The sequence below is a fragment of the Symphalangus syndactylus genome, chromosome X (assembly GCF_028878055.3).
Source record: "Symphalangus syndactylus isolate Jambi chromosome X, NHGRI_mSymSyn1-v2.1_pri, whole genome shotgun sequence".
Lineage (NCBI taxonomy): Eukaryota > Metazoa > Chordata > Mammalia > Primates > Hylobatidae > Symphalangus > Symphalangus syndactylus.
This window is the reverse complement of record NC_072447.2, coordinates 33,007,107-33,022,602: the sequence shown is the minus strand read 5'-3', so window position 1 is coordinate 33,022,602 and position 15,496 is coordinate 33,007,107. Positions and strand designations below refer to the sequence as shown.

General features: G+C 45.9%; 1 protein-coding gene across 9 annotated transcripts in view; it reads left to right on the top strand.

Moving 5' to 3' along the window:
- The window catches only part of PHKA2 (phosphorylase kinase regulatory subunit alpha 2), a 92,763-nt gene that overhangs the window by 59,264 nt on the left and 18,003 nt on the right, over window positions 1–15,496 (top strand). For 8 of the 9 annotated variants that reach the window (XM_063634972.1, XM_063634968.1, XM_063634970.1 and 5 more), the window contains exons 14-19: window positions 1,778–1,912; window positions 2,592–2,701; window positions 3,849–3,993; window positions 4,244–4,322; window positions 8,167–8,336; window positions 9,480–9,659. In XM_063634972.1, coding sequence (XP_063491042.1) covers window positions 1,778–1,912; window positions 2,592–2,701; window positions 3,849–3,993; window positions 4,244–4,322; window positions 8,167–8,336; window positions 9,480–9,659 — 819 coding nt within the window. The remainder of the gene's footprint in view (window positions 1–1,777; window positions 1,913–2,591; window positions 2,702–3,848; window positions 3,994–4,243; window positions 4,323–8,166; window positions 8,337–9,479; window positions 9,660–15,496) is intronic. The other variant, XM_055269322.2, reaches the window with a different exon arrangement.

Sequence of the window (15,496 nt, the reverse complement as noted above, 5' to 3'; positions counted from 1 at the left end):
CTCATTTTGCTTCGGGGGCTCATGCTGTGGTGAGATGAGCTGATATCACCCAGTCAATAGAGCCATGAGATACACCTGTCACAGCATTCTGATTAGGTAAAGTTTGAGATGATGCTCTTCATCTCCACCTTAGACACGAGGCTTAGAAGTTAACCCACTCCCTCAAGGACCCACAGCTGGCAGCTGCAGGTGTGAACCCATTCCTGACTTCCAGGTGGACTGATCCAGCTGGACTCATTGTCCCTGCGCTAAGCCAGAGCATGTCGTGCTAATTAGTCCCTTGAATCTATTAAGACCGTTTTTCCACCTGCAGGCTGGGACACTTTGATGGGTGTTGACGAGCATTTGTTTAATAGAACAGTGTAGAAATTCCCAGAAGGTCAGGCACAGAGTAGGGGAAGTGCAGTTCCAGAAACTTAGCCACATCCAGCTGCACAGATCATGAGGCTCCCAGGTCTCCCCCAAAACCACTGCACTAAAGGAGTTACTCCTACAGAGAGTGGCTGCTGGGGTTTCGATAAATGTGGAGTCATGCCTGTCATTGGAAGCTTTAGAAGAGACAGGTGTTAAGGAAAGCCACCCAGCCAGCTCTGCATGGCTGATGTTCCCATTTGCTGAGGGCCTGGGAGATTAGGTTTCAGTCCACGTGCAGTTGTAACTGGCCAGTTGAGCATGCAAGGCTTCCCTGGGGGCTTGTTGTGAAGGTCAGATGAGATAATGGATATTAAAATACTTGAAAAGGCATCAAGTGCTGTGTAAATATAAAGAGGTGACACTCAGCTCTCAACTGCATGTATATGTATTGTACATTCCGTCCCCACCAGCCTGTGAGTACAATGATTGTACTTAACAGTAGCCAATCCTGCACTGCCTTGAGCCTCTCCAGCTCCCAGAGGGCTCCACCGCAGCTGGACATGGCACCAACCTCTCTCCCTGTGGCCGTGCTCCCCTTTTCCAGTCCCATCCCTGTACTCCTTCCCTTTGCCAAAGCACTGTCCCTTCTCAGAAAGGCCAGCAGTACTAGTACAGCAGGTGCAGCCTAACTGATCCTGGGTGGTCCCCGGTGATGGCCTCCCTCCTCCATGGGCCCCCAGGTCCCAGGCGCAATCAGCTCCCTACCTGCTGGAGAGCCAGGTGCCCAGCTTCTCCCACCAGAGATGGGGCCCAGGCCAGCCCTGGGGTGCTTTTTCCCCACTGGTGGGGCCCTGTGCGGAGGTTCTGAATGGGCCAGGCTGCTCCACTACCACCAGCATCCCTACTCACAGACCTACTTGGCTTTCTCTAGAGGGAAGGATGTCCCCTCAGAGCCTCCCCTGCCAGCAGGCGCCCCCATCTTACTCTTCTTTCCCCCATCCTTTGGGAGCAGGGGCACAGGCTTCTGGCATCCCCCAAGTGGAGCTGTTTCTACTCCTGACCCTGCACAAAAAGGGACACCAGGCAGGTTTAGAATAGATGCAGACCCAGAGGGAGGCAAGACATTACTTGAGATGGGGCAATTTGGCTTGGGACTTATTGAGGACAATTTCTAGAAGTCTCCTATCAGGCTATCTTGCACATTGAGGGCACTTGATAAATAGGCATCGAGGTTGTTGAGGGGTGGCAAGGACAGAATGGGGAGGAGCAGCAGGATGAACACTGTCATTTCCAAAGCCAGTCATTGCATGGAAGAGCATGCTAATGTGTATGTCACCAGGCAGAAGAGGGCAGTAAGGAACACGTGTCCATGTGAAGAGACAAGAGTCATGAGCTAACGCTCATTCTGTGTTCTTGTTCACAGTTACTGTTTTGGCAGAAAACGATCACATTAAGGACTTGTTGAGGAAACACGGGGTGAACGTCCAGAGTATCGCGGACATTCATCCAATTCAAGTCCAGCCGGGCCGGATTCTTAGTCACATATATGCCAAGCTTGGTAGGTTTGGGGAAATTACCTGGGCCTTTTTGGCGTGGGGGCATCTCGGTTCTAGATTTGGGGTCTGAGGGAGACTGTGATATACGTAAGTTCTAAAGACTTGGACAAAACACTAAAGCAGGAGGTTCCACCGCTTCGATGTGAAGAGGAACGGGCGAACCAGCACGTTCTCACACTCGTTCAGTGGGCACCGTCACAGGTGGCCAAGCATTTGCCAGATCTGTTGTAAAGTAAGGAGCCACCTTGAAAAATTTACAATTGGAAAAGTCATTTGTGTCTTGATAATGCTTCTCATGTTTACCTTTAGTATCAGAAAATGCTTATTTACACATTAAAATGGGAGGAGGTTCTCTATGCTTTTTCTAGAATCTGACTTTGTTTACTATTATGGCTCAATACTAAGTAAATCAAAAGTAAATGTTCTATAGTCCTTTTAGTAGTTTTATTCCATGCAGTTCCAACCGGGTACTGTTCATATACATTCATGAAAAGAAGGGGGGCGGGGTTTGTTTTAATATTCAGCTTCGTGCCGTTTTAAAGAAGGATGATGGCAGTAGAAGAACCAAGCCCCAAAATGGGTTGTCTAATCTAGAAATAAGCTCAGTCTTAGCCTGAGTTGCCTGGATTACTTGTTACCGTATTTCCTCTAACTCCAATTTCTCTTTTACTTTTCAAACAGGACGGAATAAGAATATGAATTTGAGTGGGCGACCGTATCGACATATTGGTGTCCTTGGAACCTCTAAACTATATGTGATTCGGAACCAAATCTTTACTTTTACACCCCAGGTGAGGAGAGCAGGCCAACGAGCATCTTTTTTTTAAGTTCTCTTTGCTGTCTGGTAAGCTTTTCTCCTGTGAATATGACAGAATTCTGCATGCATAGGTTCAAATACAGACATATGAAATGACACCCAGAGCCTAGTACAAGTCTGCCCGTAGTAGGTGCTTGGTAAATGCTGATTGAGACAGGCGTGCCATCACTTCCGGTCATGAATATTAGTGAAATTCAGACTGCTTTAGAAGTTTGCTGTTGACATGTCACTTGACTCACAGCCCTTGTGCCCCTAATCACAATCATCTCTGACCCTTGTGCAAGCTGTCATCAGACCCTCTGTGTAACACACAGCCAGGCTGATTTTCTGGCCACACCCTCGCTTACCGGGATACTGAATGTACTGATTATGGAACTTACTGCAGAGCTTTGGTTTCCAAAGAAAACTAGTCCTGTGGAAGTACATAGAAAATGTTTTTCACCCATTTGGGCAGCTAGAAAGACCAACAGTGGGATCGCTTTGGCAGCGCGGGGCACAACCCCCGCTTACCTGGGCACAGGGTTGGTCATGGGGTCTTGGGTCAAGCTGCTCTTTCATCCTAGCCCCTGCTGCTCACAGAGATCTTGCAAGCTATTTCCCTTAGTAACAAATTTCAGTCCAGAGCTGAGCATGCACTAGTCCAGAGGCCAAGAGAACAATTTGATTTGTTCTCAACATCAGGCAGCAGTGTCTTTAGTTGACATTAACCAAAGCCATCAATCAGGTAAACAGAGTGTCCACCTCTCTCACCTGCTCACAGTGCGCCCACTTGGAAAGCATCTTCGAACCCATAGCCCTGGAAGGAGCAGGAATTAAGGAGTTACTGATTTGCTTTCAGAGACAGCAGTGTTGAGCAAGATGCTTAAATCCCCATCTGAGGAGCCGGAAATAAATCTAGCAGCGCACCTTTCCCTTCCACACTACAGCGACAGCTCCCTGGCAGGCAGCAGACTGGTTTTTCTGATCTTGAGCAGGGCAGCCCCATGACTGGGTGGATTGAAACCAGTACTGAGCCTCTTGCCTGGCAATAAAACCCCAGGATTAGTGCTGACCTGAGTTGTCAGCTGGTGTTTCCAGGTAAAGAAAGGGTGGCCGTTTACCTAGCCTCTTCTGACTTTCAGTTCACCGACCAGCATCACTTCTACCTGGCCCTCGACAACGAGATGATCGTGGAGATGCTAAGGATCGAGCTGGCCTACCTGTGCACCTGCTGGAGGATGACGGGCAGACCCACGCTCACCTTCCCCATCAGCCGCACCATGCTTAGTAACTCCAGGGATTTCAGCAGGCTCCCTCCTGCCCCAGGGGTGGTTTGGGCTCTTACAAATGTTTAAAATGGCTCCCATGGCCAGAACTAAGCACTGAAGGGGCTTCTTAGCAGTTTGGTTTCTTATCTCGGGAATCTTCTATGCCAGAAATATTTTAATTAGATGGTGTTGATGAAAATGTTTCAGTGCATAACAGGGAAAAAAAAGTCTTCCCAGACTAAACTAATTCATCACTTTTTTTTCCTTAGCAAATGATGGCTCAGACATTCATTCTGCTGTGCTTTCCACAATTAGAAAACTAGAGGATGGATATTTTGGAGGAGCCAGGTAATTTGTGATGTTTTAAAAAAATATATAAGAGTAGCACCGACCTTTCTGAAAGTCCTTTGCTGCCCTTGTTCCATTTTTCATATTAATTGTTGAACCTAAAAGCATGCAGTTTTAGAGTAAGCAGGAAGGTAACACTTCTCTAATCCAGTCGCCCATGTGAAACTTGGCTCATCTCTGAAACAGCACTCGGCTGGTATCTTTTAAGCTTTACGGGCACCAGGAGGCCTCGGACATAGGGAGGTGAACCATCAAGTCCCTCTGAAACATCTGTTCTTCTTGGAATGCATGTATGGAATTCTGTTTATGTTTCTGTTAAAAGGTGTGGAAGAAAATACTCAGTGCCTGGGATCCGGCAGGTGCCCAATAAATGCTCCTTGCACCGACTTGAATATGCTATCACCTTAAGATTCATTTGCAGGACTTGGCAAATTCCTTAGAGCCCTCACAGCAGAGCACCTGAATGAGTCTGTGTAGGTCACTGGCCCCTCACCCTCTGTGGAATGAGCCCCCTTCTGGTTTACAGGCCCCAAGTAGGGCAGACACACCCAAGTATTATGCTTAAGCACCTTGAGTGATAGAGGGCTTGCCCTCCAGGAATACCCCTTCCATTTTTGTGCCCTCTACTGTCACAAGGCAGAGGTCTTCTCTGTAGTGTCTATTCTCTCATCTTCTTCCATCCTCTAGGATATACCAGAAGGGCCCCAAGAGAATGCTGTGGACCAGGCACGGTGGCCCACACTATAATCCCAGCACTTTGGGAGGCTGAGGCAGGCAGATCACCTGAGGTCAGAAGTTTGAGACCAGCCTGGCAAAACCCTGTCCCTATTAAAAATACAAAAATTAGCCAGGCATGGTGGTGCATGCCTGTAGTCCCAGCCACTTGGGAGGCTGAGGCAGGAGAATCGCTTGAACTCAGGAGGTGGAGGCTGCAGTGAGCCAAGATCATGCAACTGCACTCCAGCCTGGGTAACAGAATGAGACTCTGTCTCAAAAAAAAAAAAAAAAAAAAAAAAAAGAATCTCACTGTGTAGCCCAGCCCTGGTGTAGCCTTTCCAGGGCTCAGGGAGGCTTCTGTTTGGTCCCTGATGGAATTCCAGTTGCTAAAACTTTTGGAATTGAAGTCACCCTTTCTTCTCACATCCTCTCACCCCAGGGACACTGCTACCACAGTAAAGTCACTGTCGTTTTTTTAAAATTATGGTAATTACCTATAACATTACCTTAACCATTTGTAAGTGTACAGTTCAGTAGTGTTAAGTACATTCACATTGTTGTGCAACCAATCTCCAGAACTCTTTTCATTTTGCAACAAGTAAAACTGTACACCCATTAATAGCAACTCTATTTCCCCCTCCTCCCAGCCCCTAGCAACCACCAGCCTTTCTGTCTCCATGAGTTTGACTGCTCCAGATAGCTCATATAAGTGGCATCTTACAACATTTATCATTTTGTGACTGGCTCATTTCACGTGATGTCCCCAAAGTTAAGTCCCTGTTATTTCTAACTCTGGCCTTGAGCGATTTGAAGATCCCGCTGAGGTTGGTCCGTCTGCCCACAGAGCTTCTTGCAGCTTTTGCTGTAGACTTGAAGTGGCCCTTGATCCAAGCTTCTCCTGGCCTTTCTCGTGAGACTGTCCCCAGTGTTTTGCCGTATACATTTCCAGGACTAGTGCCATACCAGCAATCTGCATCCACTTTTGCACATTTTACCTCCAATTTGCTTCAGTTACCACCTGGTGTATGGTGTCGTAACTGAGAGAGAATACCAAAGGCCTATAATTAACCATTTTGCAAAATAATTTTTTTTTTTTTGAAACGAAGTTTCACTCTTGTTGCCCAGGCTGGAGTGCAGTGGCACAATCTCAGCTCACTGCAACCTCTACCCACCAGGTTCAAGCAGTTCTCCTGCCTCGGCCTCCCAGGTAGCTGGGATCGCAGGCATGTGCCACCACACCTGGTTAATTTTGTATTTTTAGTAGAGACGGGGTTTCACCATGTTGGCCAGGCTGGTCTCAAACTCCTGACCTCAGGTGATCCACCTGCCTCGGCCTCCCAAAGTGCCCAGCCACAAAATAAATCCTTTTATTGAGATCTAATCATTGTAAAAAGGAAATTGTCTGCACTGCAGTTCACTGAGCACTGGTCGTGTATTCAATGTGTTGTCTCATTAAGGCTTCACTTTCTGACTTGGGGTACATTCCCATTTCATAGACAAGGAGCTGTAGACTCAGAGAGCCATTAGCAGAAGAGGAATAGGTACAGCAGCTCTGCGTGAACCCAGAACCCGGCCTCTAAGCCCTGGTGCTGAGCTGGATGAGGGCTTCTTGGTGTCAGGAGGGCCCCTTGGTTATAGACCATGGCAGATGATTCAGAGAGCCTTAGAAGAGACTGGAATGCCTAGGCTACTTCTGCTCAGTTCATGATCATTAAGAGCTTTATAAATAAAATTAATATAGTTATAATTTAGTATATCATTTATAGATTACATATAGAAGTTATAACTGTGTAACACAGTGTTATAAAAATTATATTGCAAAGATAATTAAGTTCTTGATAAGTTGAGTCACAGTTTTGGCTTTTCCTCTATTTCCAAGGGTTTTTGTTGTTGTTGTTTTTCTTTTGAGACAGAGTCTCTGTCGCCCAGGCTGGAGTGCAGTGGCGCGATCTCGGCTCACTGCAACCTCTGCCTCCCAGGTTCCAGCAATTCTGTCTCAGCCTCTCAAGTAGCTGGGATTACAGGTGTGCCTGCCACCACACCCCACTAATTTTTGTATTTTTAGTAGAGAGGGGTTTCACTATGTTGGCCAGGGTGCTCTCAAACTCCTGAGCTCAGGTAATCCGCCTGCCTCGGCCTCCCAAAGTGCTGGGATTGCAAGCATAAACCACGGTGCCTAGCCTATTTCTGAGGGTTTTTTAAAAGCTGAACTCACCCTATATACCCCCTAGATCCACTTGGGGGGGTGCTCAATTAAAGGAAGGCTTTTCTTTCCCTCGGGCTGTCATTCTGGTTATAGCCCTTTTGAGGCTGAAGCTCCGGCACCTCTGATACTATTGCATTACATATGCCTCAATTGACTCTTTAAACGTTTCTCAGCCTTTTCCACTAAATCCCAATCTGGTGCTGATAACTCTGAGGGAGGGATCCATTGCTTTCTGCTCCCCCGGTGTAACCTTTTAAGAATGTTTTCTTCTCTACGTGCAAATCGCTCCCAGCGTGTGGGGGTGGACCTGCAGAACCTCAGGCCCCAGGCTGCCAAACCCAGCGTCCAGGTTTCAGTGGAACTGTGCCCAGCCTAAGGTGATAGGGCCACTCAGGGCTTCTGCTCCAGTCTGGGGATGGCTTCCCCATCGAATTCCTTCTAGAGGGAACCTGACCTCTTCCATCATAGCACTCCTGTCCCTGTGTGACGGTGTTTCGTGGTAGGGACTCATAAATAATGGAACGAGTGTGCCCAGAGAATCACTGCTTCTGGGCCAGTCGTTTTGGGGGAAAAAACAAAACAAAAACATGGGTTGGTTCTGTTTAAAAGTAGTTTGCGCGATATATTTTGTCAAACTGTTGGTTGGTTCAGTAAAATAGAGTCGTATTTGTGTTGGGTTGGGAGTAAGAAGTCAGTGTGATTCATTTGGCTTTTAATATGCTGTGTGCGTTCACTTCATACTTGCTATTGAATTTTTGTTTGAATGTCTTGGCTGACCGCTTATATGGGGCAATCTTCAGAGTAATATATGTATTGATTCTGGCAGAAGCACCACATGGTTGTGCAAAAGTCTCTCAGTGATTCATAGTGGAAGGTTATCCACACACTACCTGTGTCCCTAACACGGTGTCTTCTTGGCAGAGTAAAATTAGGGAACCTTTCGGAATTTCTCACCACATCGTTCTACACGTATCTGACTTTTCTGGATCCAGACTGTGATGAGAAGTTGTTTGATGATGCCAGCGAAGGGACTTTCAGTCCTGATAGTGATTCAGATTTGGTAGGATATCCGGAAGACACCTGTAATCAAGGTACAGCTTGGAATGCTTTCGTGGGTAGTTTGCTGAATTTATTTAAACTTTAGCATTGTGATAAAATTGCCCTAAGACTCAAATACAGACAATGATTGATAATTAAAAACAAGGAAAAACAAAAAAGAGGCTTCTGAAACTTGCATATGTTAAAATGAATAAAATGCCAGTTTAAAAACCGAAACTGCAAATGATGTCCTTGAAAGTGGGGCATTTTTAAACCTAGAAGGACAAAGAGTTTTAGGAATGGGGACTTTTTTTCTTTTTTGTCTTCTTTTTTTGTTGTTGTTGTTTGTTTTTGAGACAGGGTCTTTGTTGCCCAGGCTGGAGTGCAGTGGCATGATCATGGCTCACTGCAGCCTCGACCTCCTGGGCTCAAGCAATCCTCCCACCTCAGCCTCCCAAGTGGCTAAGACTATAGGCCTACAGGGAAGCACCACCATACCCAGCTAATTCTTTTATATTTTATAGAGATGGGGTCTCCTTATGTTGCCCTGGCTGGTCTTGAACTCTTGGGCTCAACTGATCAGCCTGCCTCGGCCTCCCGAGGCACAGGCATGAGCCACCGTGGCTGGCCAGGAATGGGGACTTTGCACAGAATACGTACATTCTGAAGACAGAAACATACTGCTTGAATTTTCAAAGGAGTGGTAGAATGATCTAGGTTTGGTTGGATATGAGTGATGAAACCCTATGTATATAACATTTCTCAGTCTGAATAAGGTTTTGAGGTGATCTGTTTTTCACTTTTAGATAGTAGTTGGAATTTTAGGGCTGGGAGTTCCATAAGGCTTAGCTTACTCATGACAAATTAAAACAAAAAGCCCAGACTTCGGCTGCTATCCTTCAGGCTGTCTTACATATTATTCAGTTCATCTTGGGAGGACGAGATGTAAACACTATCTTGACCAGTAGTTTTTTTTTTTCCTGGGATGAAGTTTTTCCAAACAGCAAATTTCTACACACATACATTATCTCTGTAAATCTCTTCTTACTCTTCAGGGGTGAGTGGGAGTGCAAATATTGATATCTCAGTGTTGTCATCTGCTAAGACTACTCAGTGCTACTTGCTACCCATGGTCACTATTGTGTAGTCATATTTCTGCAGCTTGGTTTCATTGGCTCTTTTTCTTGCTTGTCCAGTTACAGAAAGCCAAGATGAACTTGACCATTATATCAACCACCTTCTGCAAAGTACATCGTTGAGGTCCTATCTGCCTCCTCTTTGTAAGAACACAGAAGACCGCCATGTCTTCAGTGCTATCCATTCCACGCGGGACATACTTTCTGTGATGGCAAGAGCAAAGGGTTTGGAAGTTCCATGTATGTTATTAACTGTTTTCTGCCTGTTAAAATACCTTCTTTTATCAAAGTAATGCAGGGACATAATTTAAAAGCCAAAGAATCCTAGAAGACAACAAAATGCCCCCCACGTCCTTCTACTTAGAGGTAACCACTTTCAAGTCTTTTAGCTCTTTCTTCTGGTATATACATATCTCCATATTTCTCAAATAATGTGTGCATACTGCTGTCTTCACATGCATTGACTTGATTCGGTACCTGTTGACTTTCGATTAAGTGGGTAAGGATCTGGCTGTCTTAAATCACCACTCCTCTGCTTCACTCTCCCTAACCCACCAAGGGGTTAAAGTTTAGTTAAATCAGTATTCACTCTTTATATCACTGTATGTACACAAATATTTCCAACTGAGCATTATAGTATATTCTGTTTATATTCCCATTTTTACTCTTTGTTTTTTCAAAAGGTAAAGTTGCCCTGGCTTTTCATTTGCTTTGCTTTCTTTCTACATCTTCCAGTGGCCTCGCAATACAAATTTCCACAAGCTCAGTCGTGTCGGTGAATCTCTCAATTCCACTGCCTTTCTTAGAGTCCGCGAGTCTCCTTCTATCTGGGCTGACTGCGCTCTAGGCCTGTTGCATATGTGTCATCCTGGGAGTTTCCCTGGCTTGTCTCCTTAGTTGGATTCCATGGTTCCCGAATCTGTTGTGTTCCCCTTTCTCAATGTATTCTTCTGTTTTGGTGGAGCACATTCTAGAATAGTTTCAGTAGGTTTCAAAAAAAAAAAGTGAAGTGGAAGAGGGCATGGTGGTGACAGCTCTCAACTTGCTTGTTTTTGAACTGCACTGCCCTCTGCCCCCTTCTGGCTTGGTTGCCCTCAGTGTCTGAGGTGCTTTTTACCCTGAGATCTTCCCTGGAGGCTTCCTTGACTTGTCTCCTGAGATGGCTCTCCTGTGTTCTGTATCCCAACTCTTCTTTCTTGGTTTACCCTTATTTTGATAGAGGACATGCAGTAGTTTCCTGAGAAACAGCGCGCGATGGGTAAAATTGTTGAAACCTTGCCATTTTAAAAATGTCTACAAATGTTCCAGACCCATTTGAGAGTTTGGCTGGGTATAGAATTCTAGATTAAAAATACATTTTTTTGTCTGGGCGTGGTGGCTCACACCTGTAATCCCAGCACTTTCGGAGGCCAAGGCAGGCGGATCACTTGAGGCCAGGAGTTTGAGACTAGCCTGGCCAACATGGTGAAACACTGTCTCTACTAAAAATACAGAAATGAGCCAGGTGTGGTGGCCTGCGCCTGTAATCCCAGCTACTCAGGAGGCTGAGGCAGAAGAAGCGCTTGAACCCGGGAGGCAGAGGTTGCAGTGAGCTGAGATTGTGCCACTGCACTCCAGCCTGGGTGACAGAGCGAGACCCTGTCTCAAAAAAATAATAAAATAAAAATACAGTATAATTTCTTTTTCTGAAAGAGAGAGAAAGAAAAGGTCCTGCTCTGTCACCCAGGCTGAAGTGCAGTGGTGCAATTACGGCTTACTGCAGCCTTCACCTCCCAGGCCCAAGCGATCACCCTACCTCAACCTCCCAAGTAGCTGGGACCACAGGTGCATGCCACCACACCCAGCTAATTTTTATTTTTATTTTTGTGGAGACAGGGTTTCGCCATGTTGCCCAGGCTGGTCTCAAATTCCTGGCCTCAAACGATCTGCCCACCGTGGCCTCCCAAAGTACTGGGATTACAGGCATGAGCCACTATGCCTGGCAATTTGTTATTATTCTAAGAATATTAATGGCAGGGCTTTTTGTTTTGGTTTGTATATACCCTTTTTACTCTTTGAATGGTTTCCATTCCCCCAAGTTACTTTTTCCGGTTTGCTTAGGTTTCTGTCTTCCACATGGGCATCCTTCCAATGCCCTGCTCCTCCTCGCTTACCTGGTCATGCATGAGAATCTCCAAGCCCATGGGTGGGGCTTGTTGACTCGGAGTTACTTGATTTCCCAGAGATACTCTACAATCTCCTAGTGGATTTCCTATTTCAAGGATTAGGGCCTGGTTGCCTGGAGCTATATAGTTACTTATAATTCCCTTAAGGAATGTATCCAGGCCTTCAGATGTGCTAATCAGTAGCCCCCCTCTCTTCGAGCCCCTTCCTCTTTTACCCTCTTCTGAGAGACCCTCCAGTCTTCTGTCAGAGTGAGTGAGGTGGTCATCAAGCTGGGTGTAGTTGAAGCAGATGTCCAGGGAGCTCACTGCTTCTCAAATAGCTTCTCCCCAGCCTTCCTTGTTTTGGACACCCCTTCTAGGCCCCAGTTCCAGAAGCACATGGTGCAGCAGGCCCCAGGGACTTCTGATGAGCCTTGGGTGTAACTGACCAGCTCTCGGATTTCTCCACTGCAGACTTGGGAATTGGTTGCCTTGTGTCAGCTAAATCACTTATCTTTCATCTGTCAGCTTTCCCGCTTGTGAAATTCTGTTCCTGTCATCTTCTTTCTTGTTTTTCTTCATTCTCAAGGATTTGTCTTTTTAAAAAAAATATATACAGTTATGCACCACATAACTTTTTGGTCAATGGCAGACCGCATATATGGCAGTGGTCCCCTAAGATTATAATGGAGCTGAAACCTTTCTGTCACCTAGTGACGTCGTAGCTGTAGTGACTTTGTAGCCCCATGCACTGCTCATGTGTTTGTGGCGATGCCAGTATCAACAAACCTCCTGCGCTGCCAGTCGTATACAAGTCTAGCACATACAATTATGTATAGTACATAATACTTGATAATACATAAGTATGTTGCTGGTTTGCGTATTTAGAGTGTACTCCTTTTACTTATTAAAAAAAGTTAACTGTGAAACAGCCGCAGAGCAGTTCTTCAGGAGGGATTACAGGAGAAAGCATTGTTATCTTAGGAGATGACAACTCCATGTACGTTACTGCCCCTGAAGACCTTCCAGTGGGACAAGCTGTGGAGGTGGCAGCAGTGAGATGGATGATCCTGGCCCTGCATAGGCCTAATGTGTGTGTGTTTTCATTTTTTAAAAAAAGTTTAAAAAGTAAAATAAATAAAACTAAAAAATAGATCAAAGCGTATAGAATAAGGACATAAAGAAAATATTTTTGTGTGCTGGCCGTGGTGGCTCATGCCTGTAATCCCAGCACTTTGGGAGGCCCAGGTGGGTGGGTCAGGAGTTAGAGACCAGCCTGGCCAACATGGTGAAACCCTGTCTCTACTAAAAATACAAAAATTAGCTGGGCGTGGAGGTGTGCACCTGTAATCCCAGCTACTTGGGAGGCTGAGGCGGGAGAATCGCTTGAACCCGGGAGGTGGAGGTTGCAGTGAGCCGAGATCGCACCACTGCAGTCCAGCCTGGGCAACAAGGCGAGACTCTATCTCAAAAAAAAAAAAAAAAAAGAAAATATTTTTGTACAGCTGTACGATCTGTGTTTTAAGCTGTTATTACAAAAGTCAAATTTTTAAAAATTTAAGTTTATAAAGTTACAGTAAGCTAAGGTCATTTAGTATTAACACTGTGTGATGAATTGAGTGCAGCGTGAGTGTAGAGTATTTATGAAGTCTACAGCAGTGTACAGTCATGTCCTAGGCCTTCACATTCACTCACCCCTCACCCAGTCACCCAGAGCAACTTCCAGTCCTGCAAGCTCTATTCGTGGCAAGGGCCCTATAGAGGTGAACCATTTTTCAACTTATATACCATATTGCTTTTTTTTTTTTTTTTTGACAGGGTCTTGCTCTGTCACCCAGGCTGAAGTGCAGTGCCACGATCAGGGCTTACTGCAGCCTCAGTCTCCTGAGCTCAAGCGATCCTTCTGCCTCAGCCCCCCAGTAGCTGGGACTACAGGCATGCACCATCACACCCAGCTCATTGTTTTTGTTTTGTTTTGTTTTTTAAGACAGAGTTTCATTCTTCTTGCCCAGGCTGGAGTGCAGTGGCACGATCTCAGCTCACCATAACCTCCGCCTCCCAGGTTCAAGCAATTCTCCTGCCTCGGCCTCCAGAGTAGCTGGGATTACAGGCATGTGCCACCACACCTGGCTAATTCTGTATTTTAGTAGAGATGGGGTTTCGTCATGTTGGTCAGGCTGATCTCGAACTCCCGACCTCAGGTGATCCTTCCGCCTCAGCCACCCAAAGTGCTGGGATTACAGGTGTGAGCCACCACGCCTGGCCTACCATTTTTTTTTTTTTTAATTTTAGTGGGGATGAGGTCTCACTATGTTGCCCAGGCTGCTCTTGAACTCCTGAGCTCAAGAAATCCTCTCACCTCAGCCTCCCAAAGTGCTGGGATTACAGGCATGAGCCACCATGACTGGCCTATACCATATTTCTACCGTACCTTTTCTATGTTTAGACACACAAATACCATTGTGTTACAGTTACCTACAGTATGTAGTATAGGAACATGCATACTGGTTTGTAGCCTAGGAGCAATAGCCTCTATCATCCAACCTAGGTGTGTAGTAGGCTGTACCATCTAGGTTTGTGTAAGTACACTCTATGCTGTTCATGCAGTGAGGAATTTGCCTAATGACACATTTCTCAGAATGTATCCCTGTCATTAAACAATGCATGACTGTATATATTTTCTGTAATGTTAGTGGAGGGTTGGAAGGAATTAAAATTACAGTGTGTATTCAATTCACAAGTATAACCTGGAGGTCTATAAATGCCTTTTAAATACGCATCATCTTTACCTTGAAAACTTCCTGTTCTCCTGAGATGACATGCTATAGCCTGGAAGACAGGGATGGCTTAATGAATAAATATCGATAATTCTAATATCCAGAGGTGGTTGATAAACAAGCCCTACTGCCCGGCAGTGGCAGAGTGAAGTGCATACTGGACCGGAAGCCAAGACGCCTTGATTATGGGAAGTGACCTTGGACAAATGGTCTACCCTCCCTGGGTCTCTCAGTTTCCTCATCCGAAAGAAAAAGAGGTCCGGTGAAATCACTTCTGAGCTTCTTTCCAGTCCTGGGATGTTATATCATTTTTCCTGAATTCCAGGAGGGAAAAGCGAAATCCAGTTCCCAAAGCAAGATCTATGCCCTGCTCACTTCTTACTCCCGGATTTAGCACATGAGGTGGCTACATGATAAATTCTTGTTGAAGCTGAACTAAATAAGTGATCTTTCCTTCTGTTGGTTTGTGTTAGATAAGGAGCAGCCGCCATACTTCTCAAAAGAAGTATTGGCCGGGAACAGTGGCTCAAGCCTATAATCCCAGCACTTTGGGAGGCCGAGACGGCTGGATCACCTGAGGTCAGGAGTTCAAGACCAGCCTGACCAACATGGTGAAACCCCATCTCTGCTAAAAATGTAAAAATTAGGCCAGGCCTAGTGGCTCGTGCCTGTACTCCCAGCACTTTGGGAGGCTGAGGTGGGTGGATCACCTGAGGTCGGGAGTTCGAGATCAGCCTGACCAACATGGCGAAACCCCGTCTCTACTAAAGATACAAAATTAGCCGGGCGTGGTGGTGCATGCCTATAATCCTAGCTACTTGGGAGGCTGAGGCAGGAGAATCACTTCAACCTGGGAAGTGGAGGTTGTGGTGAGCCAAGATCTCGCCGTGAGCCGAGATCTCGCCATCACACTCCAGCCTGGGCAACAAGAGCGAAACTCTGTCTCAAAAAAAAAAAAAAAATTAGCTGAGTGTGGTGGCGTGTGCCTGTAATCCCAGCTACTCAGGAGGCTGAGGCAGGAGAATTGCTTGAACCCAGGAGGCAGAAGTTGCAGTGAGTCGAGATCACACCAGTGCACTCCAACGTGGGTGACAGAGTGAGACTCTGTCTCCAAAAAAAAAAAAAAAAAGTATTGTTCTTCCTCCTCAGAATAACT